Source organism: Euleptes europaea, chromosome 7 (genome assembly GCF_029931775.1).
Source record: "Euleptes europaea isolate rEulEur1 chromosome 7, rEulEur1.hap1, whole genome shotgun sequence".
NCBI classification, from domain to species: domain Eukaryota; kingdom Metazoa; phylum Chordata; class Lepidosauria; order Squamata; family Sphaerodactylidae; genus Euleptes; species Euleptes europaea.
Window position 1 is genome coordinate 101329992 of NC_079318.1, and position 20918 is coordinate 101350909.

At 52.8% G+C, this 20918-nt stretch overlaps 1 protein-coding gene across 1 annotated transcript; it reads right to left on the reverse strand.

The window, feature by feature from the left end:
* Positions 1 to 258: 258 nt before the first annotated feature.
* IGSF8 (immunoglobulin superfamily member 8) lies at positions 259 to 12597 on the reverse strand. Its single transcript, XM_056853561.1, has 7 exons — positions 12405 to 12597; positions 11047 to 11232; positions 6472 to 6846; positions 3659 to 4144; positions 2448 to 2873; positions 1069 to 1473; positions 259 to 374 (listed from the first exon to the last, which is right to left on the reverse strand). Exons 1-7 carry the CDS (start codon positions 12595 to 12597, stop codon positions 259 to 261), a joined length of 2187 nt encoding a protein of 728 aa, XP_056709539.1.
* Positions 12598 to 20918: the final 8321 nt, after the last annotated feature.

The following is a 20918-nucleotide window of genomic DNA, read 5'->3' on the forward strand; positions in this document are numbered from 1 at the left end:
AGTATTTCAGTAGGAGGGGTTGTGGCTCAGTTTGTAGTGCATCTGCTCAGCATGCAGAAGGTCCCAGGTTCAATCCCCGACATCTCCAGTTAAAAGGACCAGGCAGTAGGTGATATGAAGGACCTCAGCCTGAGACCCTGGAGAGCTGCTGCCAGTCTGAGAAGACAATACTGACTTTAATGGACCAAGAGTCTGATTCAGCATAAGGCAGCTTCCACTGGCAACCCCCCCCCCACCGGCCCACCCACCCCTTCCCCTTCACCTCTTGCGGAGCCTCTTCATGAAGCAGCAGGTGACGGAGGTCAGGACTGTGATGCCCATGAAGAGGGCACTGGAGATCCCTGCCAGGAGCGGAATGAACAAGGTGTCCATGGCTGCAGGGGAAAGAAAGGGCTGGTCAGAGAGAGGGACAAACGCCCCGGAACCCGTTCCCTGAAGCAGAGGCAGGCCCTGAGGAGCAGAACCACTCAAACGCCCACCCAGCTGCCCACCATGCCATTCCCTGGTCTTCTTGACCTTTCCAAAAGGGCATGCGACCCCCACATCCACCTTCTGCCTCACACTGTCAGATGTTAAACTGTCACTTTCCCAGGGCACGGACTGGACCGTCCTGTTTTATGCCACTCAAAACACTGCCCTCTACGTGGGCACACTGTGCATGTGTTCTTATCGGAAGGAAGGAAAGAAGGAAGGAAGCGGAGTTGGTGTTGTTAGGTTGTTGTTTTTATATGCCGACTTTCTCTACTACTTAAGGAAGAATCAAAGCGGCTTACAATGACCTTTCCTTCCCCTCCCCACAGCAGACACCATGAGGTAGGTGAGGCTGAGAGAGCTGTGACTAGCCCAAGGTCACCCAGCTGGCTTCATGTGGAGGAGTGGGGAAACCAACCCAGTTCACCAGACTAGCCTCCACTGCTCATGTGGAGGATGTGGGGAATCGAACCCGGTCCACCACTCCAAACCACCACTCTTAACCACGACACCCCGTGAGAGGGTCACACAGTAGTGGCCACACAGAGTGAAGGAGGCACACCCCCTTTTGGCCCTGCCCACAAGCTTGCTACTCACGTAGAGCGTAGGGGTAGATGGTGACAGGATTGGACTTCACGGCTCCGGCATTGTACCAGCTGAGGTCCGAAGAGCGCACCCAGGCCGTCAGGGCACAGTGGTACTTCCCCTCGTCCGACGGCTGGACCTCGTGGATGCGCAGCTGGTGGCTCAGCGATCCCACCTTCTCCACGCTCACAGCGCCACCGGACGGACGGCGCCCAAGGACGGCCACCCCCTCACGGCTCACCGAGGCCAGCATGTGCCCACGCGCCTCCGAGTCCTCCCGGGCCAGCTCCACCCACCAGCTGAGAGCCACGTGGACAGCCTGCGTCGATTCCACGGAGATGTTGCAGCGCACCTCGGCTGTGTCCCCCCGGTAGATGGTGGGGGACGAGAGCCACGCACTGGCATCCAACACCACCGCTGCGGGGAAGGACAGGGAGGAACAACTGAGAAACCAGAAGCACAGCCGGGGCCCACGATGAAGCAAGGAGTGCAAATGGTTCTGAGCAGAAGACTTCCACAGACTCCCAACTCTCAACATGCCCGAGGGTGGGTGTTCCTCCTGGCCTCCCCCACTCTGCCCTGTGCAATTCTACAGTGGAGACCCCGCCCCTGAAAGGTGTCTGGCCCCGCCCACTCCGAGTTAGGCTGCGAAGCAACAGCAGGGTAGAAGCTGGGAGGCAGCCCCCCTTCCAGCACAATCCCAGCTTGCACAAAACCACCCCAAGGCATTCCACCAACTTCCCTCAAAAGGGGGGCTCCAGAGAAACCCTCCAAGGCAAATCTGGTGTCAGGCTGTTCCCCAGGCCTCCCCCTTCCTCCAGAAACAGCTCCACTTTGAAGGGCGGAAGGCAGGCTCACTGAACGCACTGGCCAGGTTTGTATTCCCTCTGCTGGGAGGGCACACTTATGCCAGCCTTGTTCTGCCCCCCCCCCAGCACCCTCAGAATGGCCTCTTCTCTTCTGCATGGCCTTGAAGCAAAGCAGGGCGGCACCCCGTGTTCTAGCAACGAGGCCCAGCCTTTAGATCCACCAGAAAAGAGACTAATTATTACCTGGCATTTGAATGCAGCAAATCTGGAAGCTAGCAAGGGGAGGCATCCCCTGAGAAGAGGCATCCTCCCACCTCTCTGCCCCAGTAGGGAATGCCCCACACACAAGAGGCATCACCCAAACACCAAGAACATTTGGACTCAGAGGCACACATCATCTAAGTCAGGAGTCCCGAATGTGGTACCCAGGGGTGCCGGGGCGCCTGCTGACACCTTTTCTGGTGCCAGCCAACTGTCTTTAGGAAGTGGGTGGGGACAAATGGGGCTTCTACCCAGCAAGGCTTCCGCAGGCTCAAAGAGGTTGGGGCCCCCCGATCTAACACCAGACAACGAAGCAGGTACCTTCCGACTTCATGTCCACTGCCAGCCCTTGCGATCTGCCGGTGGCCACTGGGCGCAGCTCCGCTCTTGGGGAAAGGACATAAGCCCGTACCACACACGAGTAGGTGCCCACATCCCCTGGCTGGGCAGACTCAATCCGCAGCCGGTAGGAGCCAGGGGGCGAGCCCAGCTTCTGCAGGGACACGTGCCGTTGGCCCACATCGTGGTTGGCATAGCTGTCCCCCAAGACAACCACTCCGTCTGCGTCCAGCTGGGCCACCAGGCGGCCCTCCGTGGCACCTCCCTTGCTGAGTTCCCAGCCCACCACGTAGGCAACGTGGGGCAAAGAGGAAACTGGGATGCCCGAAGTGTTGCAAAGAAGCTCCAGGGGTTCTCCGGAGCTGACCCGGACCTGGGAAGGACTCGCCGACACCGACAGCTGACTAGCTGGGAATGAAGCGTTAAGAACGGATCATCAGCGGCACGGATGCCCAGGAGAGAGGACCAGAATTCCCCCATGGGACCAACCCCCTCCCCTCCCCTCTGCCCATTCTGTGGCAAGATCAAGTGAAAGAACACCGGGCCCTATGTCAGGGCTAATAGCATTTGACCCACCAACAACCACAGGGCATTTATTTCACCCCAAACGTGTGTTAGGTAATGCACAGAACTGACAGGAAGCCTGACCAGGGGAACTTTTTCTACCTTTTAAGGAGAATCAAACCGGCTTACAATTGCCTTCCCTTCCCCTCCCACAACAGACACCCTGTGAGGTAGGTGGGGCTGAGAGAGCTATGACTAGCCCAAAATCACCCAGCTGGCTTCATGTGGAGGAGTGGGGAATCGAACCCGGTTCTCCAGATTGGAATCCGCCACTCTTAACCACCACACCACGCTGGTTCTTTGGCCCTAGAAACTGGAACCACCTCAGCCAGAAATGTGACGGAGGCAGGAAACTTGTGCCTGCTTGGTGCACGTATTGGGATCAGGGCCATGTTGGAGGAGGAAATCGTTGGGGATAGGTGGAAAAACAGCAAGGGGTGTCAAAAGGTTATGGGATCTGCACGGTTCCTTTGGGATGCGCCAGGCGTCACCTGTGCAGGCTTACAAAGCACACACAGCCTTGACTGAGAGGTGCTGATCAGGTGCCGACCATTTTGAACTGCAACATGGAAAATTGGTACAGGGAGACTCGTGCACCTCCAGAGGGAAGAGAGTCGAGACAGACTTACCGATGGTCAGGACCATCACCTGGGCGAGAGCCACCTGCTTCTCAGCGATCCGTTGCCAGCTGCCGTCGGGATCCTGGATCCATTCGCCCACCGTGCAGTGGTACACCCCCGCGTCTTCTGGCCTCAGCCAGCCCAGAGCCATCTGATACTGCTGGTGGCCCAGCTTGGTGAGCGACACCTCTTCGGCTCTGTGCCGCTCTGCGAAGCGCCGGCCGGCCTCCACGGCAAAATCTCTCCGCACCCCAATCACCTCCTGCACCGTCCCGTGGCCCCCGGGGGCCTCAGGCCCAGAAAAGCCAAAGGAGACAGAGAGGTGGGTGTGCTCCTGGGTCTCGGTCAGGGCCGTGCAGGTCAGCCGGAGCTCTTGGCTCTCTGAAAGGGTCATCTGCGGCAGCGGCGGGGAGGCGACGACAGCCCCACGGCTCCGGAGGGCAGGCTTTTCCACGGAGGGAGGGGCAGCTGAAACAGAGAGCTTGTCGGGCAGAACTGTCAGGGCAGAAAGAAACGGCACCGGTCAGTCCTCGACCGTGGCTCTTTTCGTCACTGTTTGTTCACCTGTCAGCAACTAATGGGTATAGCGAGGCGAGGCTGGGGGGCATCTGCTGGCTCTCTCGTTCTGTAGCAGAGGGGGCACAGGGCTGGCAAAAGAGGGCACCAGAAGCCCCATTTTTACAGCTGGTGTTGAAGGAGGGTTGTTTGCCAATGACCATTCCACAAATGGACGGGGGAAACAGAAGGCAGACTCAGGTCCTCTGGACCACCCTGGCTCCCGGGCCCTCAAGAGGCGGCTCCCTGATCCAGCTTGGCTTTACTTCCAGAAGACACCCCTGAATCTTCTAACAGTTAGAGTGGTTCCTCGGTGGAACAGGTTTCCTCGGGAGGTGTTGAGCTCTCCTTCCCTAGAGGTTTTGAAGCAGAGGCTGATTCTGTGACCTTAGGCAGATCATGAGACGGAGGGCACCTCGGCCATTTTATGGGCATGGAGTAGGGGTCACTGGGGTGGGGAGGTGGTTCAGAGTTTCCTGCTTTGTGCAGGGGGTTGGACTAGATGACCCTGGTTATCCCTTCCAACTCTATGATTCTAAAGCAGCGTGGGTTTTTTGTTTATATATTGTTCCACTGATATGAAATTGTTGTGGTTTTGCATGGACATGAGATTTCAACACTTACTGATATCTATGGGCTAAGGCTGTTCAGTTCAGGGGGGCTAAGAGGCCAACTCTGGCCCCAGAGATCTGCCTGGGCCTTGAGACAGAATGGTGGGGCCCGACGCTGTGACTCCGCTCCGCCAGAAACCAGGCTAGGGGGCACACAGGACAGGGCCTTTCCAGTGGCTGCCCCTCTTTTGGCCTTCCAGAGTTCTGCTGAGACTTTTTGTTCCAGAGGATAGGGTTGCCAACTTTAGGTTTGGAAATTCGTGGAGATTTAGGGGACAAAGCTTGGGCTAAGAAAAGCCCTGCCGGATCAGACCCAGGCCCTTCAAGTGCCAAGGACGCTCTAACACCCCCCAAGCAAATGCTATGGTTTCCATAGTGTTAGGGGAAAAGTGCTCTAGAGTGTTAGAGCATCCCCGGTGCGAGCCGGTGCTTCTGCGTTGACGCGGAAGTGACGTCATTGCGCCGGGGATGCTCATCGCCACCTCCAGCCCCACCAGTTGCCAGGAGGGACCTGGCAACCCCAGCCAGCCACCATCTGAAAGCCTAAGGCGGTGGGGGGGGGGTCTTCCACCAAGGGAGTCAGGGACCCTCAGATGGGTTTCCAACCTCTACAGAGGGGCCAGTTTTGCTACATTTTGGAAGAACGTGTGGTGTGGCTTGTTCCTCGTTATGGGACACCTCCGGGTATCTGGCTCATGTTTCCTGCCCCCAGCTGTTCTGGTCTGCTGCCCAACAGCTGTGAGGTCATCACTCTCACCCTCTTCCTGTCACAGGACCCCAATGTCAAGTCTCTTCCTGTCACATGCTTGGAGCTCATTGGGTCCTGTCTCTGGAACGGTCCAGTATCACCGGCCTCAAGCCCGCCAACAGCCCCCAAGACATCCATACATTTACGATCACCAACCATGTTTGTAAATTAGCAATTATCTTTTTAAAGGTAAAACATAAAGGTAGTCCGCTGTGCAAGCACCGGGTCATTCCTGACCCATGAGGTGACGTCACATCCCGACGTTTCCAAGGCAGACTTTGTTTGCGGGGTGGTTTGCCAGCGCCTTCCCCAGTCATCTTCCCTTTACCCCCAGCAAGCTGGGTACTCATTTGACCGACCTCGGGAGGATGGAAGGCTGAGTCAACCTTGAGCCGCCTACCTGAAACCGACTTCCGTCGGGATCGAACTCAGGTTGTGAGCAGAGCTTTTGACTGCAGTACTGCAGCTGACCACTCTGCGCCACGGGGCTCCAAAATTATCTTTTTAGAGTCTTTTAATTGATCTGCCTGGTTTTGGGGCCTAGTGTTTTTAATTGAGTGTATACAGAACTGCGTGGCGCAGAGTGGTAAAGCTGCAGTACTGCAGTCCAAGCTCTGCTCACGACCTGAGTTCGATCCCAACAGAAGTTGGTTTCAGGTAGCCGGCTCAAGGTTGACTCAGCCTTCCATCCTTCCGAGGTCGGTAAAATGAGTACCCAGCTTGCTGGGGGTAAAGTGTAGATGACTGGGGAAGGCACTGGCAAACCACCCCGTAAACAGAGTCTGCCTAGTAAACGTGGGGATGTGACGTCACCCCATGGGTCAGGAATGACCCGGTGCTTGCTATGTAATAAACAATATCAGTATTTTGTATAAGTCTGCAGCTCAACATTTAGGTTCTCTGTGTACCTTTGACTTCCACCTTGCTGCTGTAGGTGCCGAGGTATTTGGAGTCAGTGGAGGGGGTGTAGCATTCATAGATCCCGGCATCTTCTGCACGGATCTCCTTGATGCGCAGCTCCACGGCATCCCCCCGCACTCGCTGGATGGACACCTCCCCTGCCTGTACCCGTGGCCCAAAGATGGCATATGGGAAGTTGGGGTCTTTGGTGCTGACCACCCCAATGGAGATGTCCGGAGCTGATGGGCGGTACAGAAACCACTCAAAATGCTGCAGGGTGGGTCCCTCGTACTCGGACACGTTGCAGGGAATAGAGACGGAGGTGCCCACCACACGGTGCAGGGGTCCGGGGGGCAGGTGGACCTCCCGTGCGCTGCTCAGAGCTGTGTGGAAAGAGGACATGGGTTTAGCCACAACATAAAATTCTAAGAAACAATAGACCCCAATTGTTTCCCTAGCCCTTTTCTGGCCTACCTCATCCCAAAGTATGTACTTATGTGCTTTATTTATAGCCTTCCTTCCTTACTGAGACTCACAATGGATCACACAATATAAAACAGTGATGTCAGGCAGCATAAGACGTCCAGTAAATAATGCAACAGGACAAGGGGGGGCTGTAGCTCAGTAAAAGCCTCTGCTTGGCATGCAGAAGGTCGTGTGTTCAATCTCCGGCATCTCCAGTTCAAGGGACTAGGCAAGTAGGTGATGTGAAAGACCTCTGCCTGAGACCCAGGAGAGCCGCTGCCGGTCTGAGTAGGCAATACTGACTTTGAGGGACTCAGGAGGGTCTGAGTCAGTATCAGGCAGCTTCCCGTGCAGGATTACAAAGTTAGAAAAAAATGCCAAAAGAAAAAGGCATCTGACATAAAATCGTATAAACAATACAGGAAATGGAATCACAAAAGCAGATGTCAATCCAACTTGATCAGGAGAAAACACACCACAGAACAGACTACAATTTAGTCCTTTTCTTCAAGAGGCCAGCTTTTGATCCGTCCCATGACACTGCAGCCCTGTTCCCAATTAGCCACGCTTGATTTCAGATTGAGGTTTAGTCCTACAGATCTGTTCTCTTCATGCTCTCGGGGTGTCATTTGACTGAGCCTTTAGAATCACACCCACAAAACTAGCCAATTTTCTCTACACAGCCAGGAGACAGCCGGGCACCAAAGGGGCACCGCAGCACCCACTGCGCCACAGAGGGGCAGGAAAGAATCCACCCCATACCATCTTCTCTCACACACACACACTGCACTCCCAGCTAAAGAGAACACGAGGGGAGGACAAATGGGGGGGCTCTTATTGGTGGCAGCTGTAACTACTGGGGCACACCCGCCCAAGAAAAAAGGGAGCTGGGGAGGAAAAGGGGTTTGGGGGGATTTAAAGAACCATAAGACAGAGCCTCTCGGTCTCTGGTATGGGGCAAGAGATGGCAGGAGGGGGGCAACAGGGGGGTTGACTTTGTATGGCTTGGGGCCAGCATACCTGAAGGACCACCTACTATCACAGGGGCCTGCCTGTCCACTCCGGTCATCTCTGGAGGCCCTGCTTCAGTCGCCCCCACCATCTAAGGCTAGAGGGGTGGCAGCCCAAGAAAGGGACTTCTCAGTCATGGCACCAAATCTTGGAATACACTCCCCAGGGTCATCTGCCTGTCCCCCTCTATTGCTGTCTTCCACCAGCAAATGAAGACTTTTTTGTTTGGTTTGGCATATTCTCAGTAACTCCTATTGGCCCTCCTACCTTTCTGTGTGTTTATATGTGTCTCATGTAACTGTTTTGAAGATTTTATATAGATTTGTACTCTAAACACTGGTTTTTTTATGATTGAAGTGTTTTACAGGTTTGACGTTCGCTACCTTGGGAACCCCGCTTGGGTGGAAAGGCAGCACGGAAATGCTTGAAATAAATAAAGTCGTCAACTGGCGGCTGATTATAAAAAGGGAAGAACATCCAAAGTTCAGTGTTACATGGAACTAGTCTCCAGGGCGGGGCCGTTTTGGTCTGCCGCAGAAGAGCTCGATTCATGTCTAGCAGCCTCGTGGAGACCAACAAGATTTTCGGGGCAGGAGCTTTCACGAGTTAATGATCCCTTCCTCGGATACATTAAACTAGGGGAAAGTCCATCATCGCTGAAGAAGCTGCATGGAAAATGCACTTCTTTATCGGGAGGCCCTTGGGTAACGCGCTCTCTGCACCAAAAGACACACTCCATGAACACCTCTGCACCGGTCACTTCAGGAAGTGCTGGGCCTCTCCCAAATTTACACCTTTGTAAACCTGTTGACTTCAACAGGTGGGTGTAACTCTGCTTAAAACCACACTGTTGGTGGCAGGTCTGGCCCTCACCAGAACAGTGTCCACAAATGCAGGGATCTTGCCAGAGGGTTGGCCATCTCTGGACTGGGAAGCAGCATCTCAAGGAAGCAGTGTGTAGTCTGAGAAACCCACACACACAGAGAGAGAAAGCCTTGCACCCCCCAACACTGCAGAATCGTATGTTGATGTAGCAGCGAAAGACTCTATGCCCTGTTATGGATGTGTGACAGGTTTTTTGCATTGCCATTTATGAAGCACCTGAAGTTATGATTCTAACTTTAAAGGAGGCGTGACAAATCCTTGCTGGTGGCCTACAACCGAAATGTCCCTGGGGCTGGAAAAGAGCCAGCGTGGTGTCGTAGTTAAGAGCGGTGGTTTGGAGCGATGGACTCTGATCTGGAGAACCGGGTTCAATTCCCCACTCCTCCTCCACATGCGCGGCGGAGGCTAATCTGGTGAACCAGCTTGGTTTCCCCACTCCTCCACTTGAAGCCTGCTGGGTGACCTTGGGCTAGTCACCCTCTCTCAGCCTCACCTACCTCACAGGGTGTGTGTTGTGGGGAGGGGAAGGGAAGGTGACTGTAAGCTGGTTGCATTCTTCCTTAAGTGGTAGAGGAAGTCGGCATATAAAAACCAACAACAACAATAATAATGGTTAAATATGGAATTGGATAACAGGTAATGCAGCAGTATATCATTTAAATGGCACACACATTATCTGCTACACAAACTTGCAGGTAAAATGTGTCTGACTTCCCTCTGGGAATTTATCTTTATGAGCAAAGAAAAAGAAAAAAAAAACCTCAGACCAAAACACATCTTCTGCATTTCAGATGCAAATCCCTCCAAATACAGGAGGCCAAACATTCTCTCTAGTGATGAGAGACCCACAGAACGACTCCAAAGGTACCTGAGTCCCCTAGTGATGAAGCGTGACCAGAGAATGCTTCGTGGCCCCAATGCCTTCTTTGTGTAGACGGGAACTTTCAACACTGGAATAACAGCTTGGGGTAAAGTTGAAATACATGCAATACTTACTTTCCTATCAAACCTATACTTTTTCTACTTATTTAGGAACATAAAATGCATCCTTGTAACTTTTTATCATATAAAATTGTACTGTTTGGCACATTTAAGGGATTTGAAAGTATAAATGTCTTCATAAACAAAAGAAAGTATGGCCATTTATGCATAGGAGGTTTTGCCTTGGATTTGCCGCTCTCGAGATGCACGTTTTCTCCATCTGAATTCTCAAAACTCTGCATGGGGGCTTATTGTTGAGTTTTGAGAATTCGGATGGGGGAAATGTGCATCTAGAGAGCGGCAAATCCAAGGCAAAACCTGCCGTGCATAAATGGCCTAAATTATTTGAACAGAAACTGCCATATAGTCACAAGGGGTGGGGCTTCCAGGATGTTGGATATCAAGTTAAGCTTTATGGTATTAAAAACCCTAAACTCTTTAATAAGGTATTATCATTAAACACGTTGCATGTTAATTGTTGCCAAAATTTAAACGATGTTTAAACAAATCTTGAAAATATTGCATATGGCTACAGCATAGATAAGAATGATCATTAGCTGATGATTGTGTTTAAAATTACTTTAAAACCTTGTCTTTCATTCCACTCATTTTACAAGGGAAAAATCAGGAGATTTTTTCAGTGTTCCCCAAAATTGCCGTTTTTCCACTGGAAAAAAAGTCTAATCACTTTTCCATACTGCACATTTTGAGAGCGAAAATATTTTCTTTAAAAGCATTTTACACATTCCACAGGAAAAAATATTTCCTAGGTTTTTTCTTCCAGAGCTGCCCAAATTTTCCCATTGGAAAAACTGAGAACGTCCTTGGACTTTTTTCATGCTATACCCTTCAAATGAATGAAATGGTCTTTAGGACCGGTTGTTGTTTTTTCTCACACAAAAAGTGAAAATATGTCATAGGTTTTTTCCCCCCAGTGCTTCCCCAAATTTCCCTCAGAAAAAAGGAAAGAAAAAGGCCCTCAGACACAACCCCCCAAAAATACCATTCCCCCCACCCCCAGGCCTTCACATCTCTAGAGAACCAACCTTCAGTTTCTGCTTCCCACAGTCAACACTACAATTGTGAAATTGCATTCTCTGGAGAACGACGGCAGCCGAGCCGCCAGGAAGAAAACAGCCAGCTTCATTCCATCACAGGCTCGTTCAGCACCAGGGCCTGCCATGGGCCTCCCTCTCCAACCCACCTGCCCCTCCCTGGTGTCTGGTGCCCTCCCCTCACACCTGGGTAAGGGGGGGGATCCAGCCCCAGCACACAGAGCCTTGGTGACCGTTGCCAGGCAGGCAGGCCTGCCAGTTGCCAAGCTGCCAAAAGGGACCGGAGGATTCCACACGGTGGCTCCAGAGGGATGGAGACGCAGGCGTCTTTGCAGCACAGACGCAACGCCTGGCAGGGCATCCAATGGGCAGCTGTGCGAGGACGAGGACGGAGCCTTCGTCAACAAACAGGCCCCCACAACAATCCTGCTTTCTAGGTCAGTGCATACAATGCACTGAGTGAGCGGCAGGAGAACAAAAGGCAACAGTGGGCATCGGCCTGGCTGCAGCTTGATTTACTTGGGGCCCCAAAAGCTCCAGCCAGAGAGGGTGGCACTAGTCTCTTGGGCATCCTCACCTGGCAGGGATGCTCAAACCCGCTGTGGAGGGGGGGCTGCTCATTGCCACCCCACCAAGCCTGGGGAGGGCCAGCCTGCAGACCCTCCCACTGACCCCGTTTGCACCAGTTAACTTCCCATGACCCCTCTTGCTTGAGGGTAGATAGGGCACCTATGGAAGAGCATGAGTTTGATTTCTCGCACACATATATTTCAAGCATCTTGCCTAGCAAAACACAATTAAAGGGGGGGGGGCTTCCTCTCCTATCAAACACACAGTGTGTTGCTTTGAAAATGAGGACATCAGAAAAGCCCTGCTGGATCCGACCCAGGCCTATCAAGTCCAGCAGTCTGTTTCCACAGTGGCCAACCAGGTGCCTCTAGGAAGCCCACAAGCAAGACCACTGCAGCAGCATTTATCCTGCCTGTGTTCCACAGCACCTAATATAATGGGCAGGCTCCTCTGATCCTGGAGAGAATAGCTGTGCATCATAAGAACAAAAGAAAAGCCCTGTTGGATCAGATGAAGACCCATCAAATCCAGCAGTCTGTTCACACAGTGGCCAACCAGGTGCCTCTGGGAAGCCTACAAACAAGACAATGCAGCAGCACCATCCTGCCCGTGCTCCACAGCACCTCAGATAATAGGCCTGCTCCTCTGAGACTAGAGAGAATAGTATTATTGTACCCAATAGCATCCTTTTACTCTGGATTGCACCCAAAACAAGAGTCGTATTATTTTAAGAATGCATGCCCCTTTACTGGAAATTGAAGAGGGGAGGGGCCACTGTGCCCCAAGCACACATTTTTCATTATCGCTGGTAACATAGAAATCCAGATAACACCACTGGCGCACACACACACACACCCCACACACACACCCATATTTCCAAGTCTGCCTGTGACGTTTGCAACCACAAACATGGTGGCTATGCAGAGATATTGGCTTCTCTTCCCCCAGAGCCACCAGTCACGGGGAAAGTTTGCCCTGTTTTGTTTCCGCAAAGGCCGCCTTTGACCCCCTCAGAGTCTGAACCCCGGGAGCAGCTGGCAGGCTCTTGAGAGCAACTGCCGCCCACCGGGCCGCTGCCACCCCGTTCAGGAGCTGCTTCCAGGCGCCAAGGAACAGCATCCCATTGGTGCCGTTGTGCTTCTTCTCCCCCACCGCAGCCACCACCATCCTCCAAGCGCGGAAACCCTGGGAAGCGCTTCACAGAGAGGTCTCTGGGGGGATTCCCAGGGTGGGCCTGCCCCACCAGCAAGGGGCCACTGCAGGGCAGGCTCTGCTCCCAGCAAGGGAACCCACACCCCGCCTGGGCCGGACAGGCTCCGGTGGGGAAGCCAGCCCTGGGGGCGGGGGCTTTCTGGCCCTGCTGGGTGGGTGGTGGGCGGGCGGGCGGGGAGGGGGCTCCCCTGCTTTTGGCTCAGAGGCTGGGGCCAACCGGCCCCCTCGCCAGATGCCAGGGACGGCTCCTTCCCGCGCCTGTGGCTGGCAGGCAGGCAGGCAGGCGGGGAGAGGAGCCTCCCGGGCCAGAAGCCGTCTACCGCCCCGCGCCAGGCGCTGCCCGAGAGCCGTGCCACGCAGGGGGCAGGCCCGACCCAGCAAGGGGGGTGCCAAGCCCGCCTCCCGCCGCCCCCGCCCCGCCCCGCCAGGAAGAGGAGCCCAGCCCGCCTGCCGCGGGGCTCTGCGGGCTTGGCCGCCCCCACCCCTTGGCCGCCCCCACCCCTTCGCCGGCCCGGCCCGGCCCCGGCCCCGCACGCACCGGCCAGCAGCAGCAGCAGCAGCGGCGGCGGCGGCGCCCGGCGGCGCGGCGCATCCATGGCTGTCCGGGCGCCCGGCTCGCAGCTCCGCCCCGCCAGATGTGCGCGGGAGGGGGCGGGGCGCTCTGTGCATGCTCCGGGGCCGCCGGGGCCGCTCGGCCGCCCCCGTCCCCGGGGCCGCACGCCTGCCGGGGCCGGACTGGCCGGCAGCGCGCCCCTCGCCCGGGCCGAAGGGGGCAGCGGGCGCGGCGGCGCGCAGGCGGCAGAAGAGGCGCCGCTCCGGAGGGGCCAGCCAACGCCCTGCGGGGAAGTCCTGCAGATGGGGGGGGGGGGGGCTTCGGAGGGGTCGAGGGCCGCAGAGCCCCCCTCGCCAAGCGGCCCTTTTCTCCCGGGGAGCCGGCCTCCGTCTCCTGGAGAGCCGCTGGGATCGCGGGAGAGCCGCAGCCGTCGGCCGGAGCCCGGCAGCTCGGGTTGCCAGCTCCCTCTTCACTAGCAGCGGGAGGTTTGGGGGGCGGGGGGGGCGGGGCTTCAGTGCCCTCGAGTCCAGTTGCCCAAGCGGCCCTTTTCTCCGGGCGAACCGATCTCTGTCGGCTGGAGATCAGTTGTAACAGCGGGAGATCTCCAGCTACTGCCTGGAGGTTGGCCACCCTCGTTCCCGATGCCGGGGCCTGCGCGCAGCTGTGCCGGGAGGGGAGAGGGAAGCGCTGCCTTGCCAAGACACCCCCTCCCCCACCGAGGAGGGGTCCTGCTGGCATGGGGACCCACCCCCCAGCCTCCCACCCCCCAGCTGCACCGGCCGCCCAGGGAAAGCCTTCCACAGGCCAGGGCGGGGCGGCATCGGCCCGAGCAGGGGGAGAGCCCACGCCCAGCCTGGGGGGCCTGCCAAGGCGGCTGGCAGAGAAGAAAACCACCAGGCCCCTAAGGGGGTTGCAGACCTCCTCCAGACCGGAGCTCTGCTCCGTGGCACCCATCCAGCCCAGCCAAGACGGAGAACGGGACAGAGGCTGGAGCCAGCACAGGCCCCCCCACCAACCCTTCTGCAGCGGGAAGCCACACCTGCCAGCACATACCAGCCCAGGGGGCAGGGTGGGGGGAGAATTTGGTCACCTGTCAGAATTCTCTTTCCTGCACATTTATGAACAGTTGGAGGGAAGGGAGAGCCGAATCTGTTGTCTATCGGCCTTAATACCAGTATGATGTGCCCATTTGCCAAATGCACTTTACTCGATTGAAACTTCAGAATCAAATGTGTGGAAGGGGCCGTGGCTCAGTGGGAGAGCCTCTGCTTGGCATGCAGAAGGTCCCAGGTTCAATCCCCGGCATCTCCAGATGACAGGACAAAACAGTAGGTGATGCGAAAGACCCCAGCCTGAGACCCTGGAGAGCCGCTGTCGGTCTGAGTAGACAAGACTGACTTGGATGGTTCCGTATGAGGCAGCTTCATGTGTTCAAAATGGATGCTCAAATCATGATCAGGGCAGCCACATCTGTGCAAATTAGGAGACTGGGCTGGGACTCTCTGCCCCCCCCCCCCCGTTTGTTTCCGCTGCTCACAGAAGGCTTACAGAGCAGGGAAACTGGATTCTGGAGGCCCTCTCGGCTGTGGGGCGGCCTGTGAACCTGTCCTTTGGAGGAAGGGGGGGGCTCCTGTGGATTTTGTTTCCTTTCTAGGTTTCTGACGTGCAGCGTGACCTTGGTCACTGTCGTTTGCCGTCTCCCAGCTGGGATAACATGACCCGCTGTTCTTTCCACGGCACAGCCTGGGCCTGGTGGCCGTGACCCTTTGGGGCCTGGGCCCCTGGCCTCCGAGACCCTAAAGGGCTTCCTCGGGCCCTTCAGATCGGCCCCCTTCTGAGCCAGGCTTGTCTGGGGGGGCTGAGAGAGGGGCCTGCTCATGCCTGGAGGTTGCTGGCGATGCCTCCCAGGGCGGATTTGGCCATTCTGCTCCCGCACCATCTATTTACACAGCTTGTGGTGCTGGGGGTGGGGGTGGAAGAGGAGGAGGAGGCAGCCTGAGAGCGGCATTCTTCCCAGGCACGCTGGGATCTGTTTTCCCTCCTTGTTCTCCGTTTCCCGGGTTGCAGCGGGGGAAGCACAAGCCTGCCCTTTCTCCGCCGCTGTCCTCTCTGCTCCTCGAGCCTCTTGCAATGCTGGAGCCGTGTGGGAAGTGAGCAGAGGAGGCCTCCGCGTCTGCCCCCCTCCCAAGGCTCTGGGCCTCTGAATGTCTGTGGCTCCCCCCACAGCAGCTCAGCCCCATGAATCGCACACGGAACCACCCTGGGCACCGGAAAGGCCGGTGACATTTTGGTCTTAAGAATGTGCATTTGCTGGGGTTTTGGGAAGATGGCCGTTTTGAAGAGAGGCCGGTGGGCTCCTCTCTATCTCTGCCTGCAGGCCGGTTGCTTCCCCCTGTCTTTCTCTCAGGCCACCACCACCCCTTTCCCATTAGTTCTTCTTTTTTTAAAAAAAATTAATTAAAGAAAAAATAAATTACAAAATCAAGCACAACATACTTACACAACATACATACAGTATAGCAAATCTTCCTGAAGGAGTCGTCTATGACCTATCTTCTGTGTCTACTAAGGTAATAAAAATATCCAACACAAGAGATCCCATTATATAAGATTCTTCTGACCCTTTAAGCTGTTTTATAAACTGTAGCATTGCTTATTTCACTCCCACATCTAATTTCCCACTTTTTTTAAGTATTCAGCTTTTTTCCTTTACAGCACATTATATATAACTACTGCAAAATTATTTGTTTATAACCCTATACCCTAAGCATGAAATTAATCAAAGTGAAGATAAATAAATCCTTACTAAAAGATGTATGTGTTCTAACCGCAGTTTTCTAACTGAGTCCCTTTCTAATTGTTCTGCTACAAAATACTGAAGTTACATTTACACCTAATCGTAGTAGAGGTTCCATTTCCTCTGCCGCTCCCCAACAGGTCTTTTGTTCAGCAAGTGGGTTAGCTTTGCCATCACAGCAAGTTCTTCTTGAGCCCCGTCTTTACCTCTCGGCTGCCTGACCTTGAGAAGCCTTGGAGGGGACCCCCCCCCCCAGCCACTGGGGCCTGTTTCCCTGGAGACTAAGCCAGCTGAACTCTGCAGGGAGCAAGAAAAGGAAATGCCAAGGGAAAGGACCTGGGCTCGGATGCCTTGGGGAGGGGGGGCTCCAGAAAGCCCCCGTTTGAGCCCATGCGCAAAGCAAAATGGCGGACAAGAGGATAAATGGGGGAGCAGCAAGTTGTCTCTGTCGAGATGAGAGGGGGGAGCCAAGCGTGCCCTTTCCAAGACTTTTTGGCCCATCAGCCCCTCTCCCCATCTTCCCCTGGAGTCTCCAAACAATCTTCCAAGAAATACTTTCTTCCTTTAATCTGCCCCATAACCCAAGTTTCTGGGGCAGCTCACAGAAATGATGCAAGCCAAGAAGTCCCAGCCTTTCCATGAAGCTACAGGGAGAGACCCCTTTAAGAAACAAGCATTACAGTTTTTTATAGAGTGTTAAAAGATACCATTCATAGACATTCCTATTTTCCCAAGAACAAAATCCTATTTTTTATTGTATTCACAAACACTCAGCCACACTGTTCTTCCTTATATCCAATATAATACTTCTTTTCTTACAGCCTCGGACTAAAAGTTCTTATTCCAGTAATCCACAAAGAGAGTCCACTACTGGACAAACAACTTTTGCTCTTGTAGCATTTTTTTTTTTAGCTTTCTTGTTTTATCAAAAGAAAGAGTTGGATTTTATTCCCCGCTTTTGTGTACCTTTCAAGGAGTCTCAAAGCGGCTTACAATCACCTTCCCCTCCTCACAACAGACACCTTGTGAGGGAGTTGGGGCTGCGAGAGGAGAGATATTAATATGAGGGGAATTTAGTACCAGACACCATCTTCTAAGCAGTTTTAGATCTAATTAATCTAGGTTTAAATTGTTAATGTATTGTTTTGTGTACATATATTTTATTATAAGACTTTTTAATGATTGTATGATATGGTTGATAGCCGCCCTGAATCTGACTTTTGATAGGGGACATGCCATATTAGATCTAGAATCAATCCTTTTCTGTATTAGATTTTGTATTAATCCATGCTTTGATTACACTCTGCCCTACTGAGCGGGAATGTTATGGGAAAGAATGGTGGCAGGAAAGATTCCTTGAGAAAATGCCACAGGGAACTGTTGTAAATGATATGCATAGATAGGCCTGTAGCGCCAACAGAGATCTAAGGCATATTGTTTATGGAACCTCACAAGGACAGTGAGTATCCAGAGGCTATGCTAGAAGAATGTATGTCTTAAAGCAATGATGGCAATCTGACTTCTATGCATATCAGTAGAACACACATTCTCAAGGTTGTCCACGCATTTCAAAGAAGACCCCAACAACCAATGTATCACCAGTCCACATTCCAATATTGATTATACTAACTCAGGTGTCACTAGTACGTTTTTTGTCACGTACTGCTATATGTCCCGTGCAAGTCATAATGTTGTATTACTACACACCAGCGAAAAGGTATATAAGGTGATATTATGCTCGTGTCAAAGGCGCACTGTCTTAGCAACCCATTGAGTTGCTGGCAGTGGCCTATTATGCATAATAAATCTTTTTTTCTTAACCGGTTTGTGTGTCTGGCTATTTGACTTGGGACAAAAGCACCAAGGCCCGAACCTTAGCGTAACCTACGGGTGGCTCTAACACTTTTGTTGGGAAAGGGTGGGATAGAAATGGAAGGGATAAATAAATAAAAAACAAAGGGCAATTGATTCAAAGGAACGACATTCTCTAGATGAACACCTTCCAATTGCATAAACAAGCATTGCAGCAAGGAAGATGTGGGGCTGAAGCTGTGGAGAGAATTCACTTTAATATTTTAACAGTTGTGACTGCACTCTGTTCATGAGCAGAGACTCAGCTGCAAACTCATAGCTGGCAGAAAGGAGGGGGTCGAAGGAAAGAGCCATCAAGCTCCCTGCCCAGAGCGCTCAAGCTCTTGACTATTCGGATGGCACTGCCCACAGCAGGGCAAGGGTTTGCCACCCCCAGCCTGCTAATGAGTGCTAAAAAGAGCAACCAACATGATTAGGGGGGCTACAGCAACTGCCCTACGAGGAGCAGTTAAAATGCTTAGGGCTGTTTAGCTTGGAAAAAAGGCGCGCTAAGGGGAGATATGATAGAAGTCTATAAAAGTATGCATGGTTGGGAGACAGTGGACAGGGAGAAGCTTTTCTCCTTCTCTCATAATACTAGAACACAGGGTCATCTGATGAAGCCGGAGGGTGAGAGATTCAAAGCAGATAAAAGGAACTATTTTCCTCACACTATGCACAGTTAAATTGTGGAACTCCCTGCCCCAGGATGTGGTGATGGCTGCCAACTTGGAAGGCTTTAAGAGGGGGTGGACATGTTAATGGAGGAGAGGGCTATTCATGGCTACTAGTCAAAACGGATACTGGTCATGATGCACACCTATTCTCTCTAGGATCAGAGGAGCATGCCAAATATATTAGGTGCTGTGGAGCACAGGCAGGATGCTGCTGCTGCAGTTGACTTGTTTGGGGTCTTCCCCTGGTTGGCCACTGTGTGAACAGACTGCTGGATGGCCTTGGCCTGATCCAGCATGGCCTTTCTTATGTTCTTAAGTCACACCTGATTGTTTTGATGCACAACCTGTACTCTGGACGAGAGGCCATGGTTAGGACAGAATATGGAGAAACAGAATGGTTTCCAATTGGCAAAGGTGTTAGACAAGGATGTATCTTATCTCCCTACCTCTTCAATCTGTGTGCAGAACATATCATAAGGAAAGCTGGATTAGATTTAGATGAAGGTGGAGTTAAAATTGGAGGGAGGAACATTAACAATTTGAGATATGCCGATGATACTACATTACTGGCAGAAAATAGTGAAGACTTGAAATGACTACTGCTGAAAGTTAAAAGAGAAAGTGCCAAAGCAGGACTACCGCGGAAAAATCAAGAAGACAAAAGTAATGACTACAGGAGAATTACTCAACTTTAAGGTTGACAATGAGGAAATTAAAATTGTTCAAGACTTTCTATTCCTCGGCTCCATCACCAGCCAAAAGGGAGACTGCAGCCGAGAAATCAGAATATTGAGACTGGGAAGGGCACCCATGAAGGAGCTAGAAAAGATTTTGAAGTGTAAGGATGTGTCACTGGACACCAAGATCAGGTTAATTCATGCCATCGTATTCCCTATTACTATGTATGGGTGGTGAAAGCTGGACAATGAAGAAAGCTGATAGGAAGAAAGTAGATTCCTTTGAGATGTGGTGTTGGCGAAGAGTGTTACAGATACTCTGGACCGCCCAAAAAACAAATCAGTGGGTTCTAGATCAAAGCAAGCCTGAATTGACCTTAGAAGCTGAAATGACTAAACTAAGGCTATCGTATTTTGGTCACATTATGAGAAGACAAGAGGCACTGGAGAAAAGACAATCATGCTAGGAACTTTGAAGGCATCAGAAAAAGAGGAAGACCGGACAAGAGATGGATGGACTCTATAAAGGAAGCCACGACCCTCAATTTGCAAGATCTGAGCAAGGCTGTTAACAATAGGATGTTTTGGAGGACATTGATTCATAGGGTCATCATGAATCAGAAGTGACTTGATGGCACTTAACACACACACACACAGCCATAAATCTGGGAAGACTCCTACACACGAAGCCAGCTGGGTGACCTTGGGCTAGTCACAGCTCTCTGCCCTACCTACCTCCCAGGGTGTCTGTTGTGGGGAGGGGGAGGGAAGTGATTGTAAGCCAGTTTGAATCTCAAGTGGTAGAGAAAGTCGGCATATAAAAACTAACTCTTCTTCCTCCTCCTCATCCTTTCCTTCACTGAAGCTGTTCTAATTTCTAAGCCAATGATTGTGCAGTTTGATTTACTCAAGAGAAGACCTATTCCGCTGGTGCTTCCATCCAGTAGGGGCTTGCCTCATGGCCTTGGCTATTAGGGCTGAAAGCTTCCATCTTATTCTGCCTGCTCAGTGGAAGGGAGAGAGGGTTTTTTTTTTTTTTTTCATCCTGCCCACCTCTTTGGGATGCAGCTCAGGGACTCTGGCAGTCGCTTTTGCTGGTGGTTCTTTCTGGCACGCTCCGAACCCTGCCTCAAAGGATGCTTGTTTCCTGTCCCCTCTTTCTCCCAGTCGGTTTATAACCTCCCGTGAGTGATGTCCCATTTCTGCCACCATCCCACCCTAGGGGGTGGCTTAGTTAGGACTCAAGATGTGGGTCGCATTGGAGGGAGAGGGCCTCCTCTGCATTCTGGTTTGTGTCATTCTGGAATCCCTCCCCATCCCCAGAAGAAGAAAAAAGCTTTAGAAAGGATTTCTTTGTTTATGCCAAGGCTCCTTCTTCAAGCCTTCCTTGGTATGAGTAGAATGCCTCCCTTTCTCCGGGGGGAGGGTTGCAGCTCTATGGGATGCAGGACTGTGCTGTGGTACTGGGGCATCTTGTGTGGGGCACGTGGGACAGAGCAGGAATCCTGTGCTCCACCTGCTGCTAAATAGAAGGGGGAAGCCGGAGTAGGAAGAAGAAGAACCTGGGTTTCTCAGATCCTAGTCCGACACCTTAAGCACTACACACACACTGGCTCTCTGTGATGATAATGAAGAAGAAGAGTTGGGTTTTATATGCAATTTTCTCTACCTTTTAAGGAGAATCAAAGCAGCTAATAATCACCTCCCCCTCCCCAAAACAA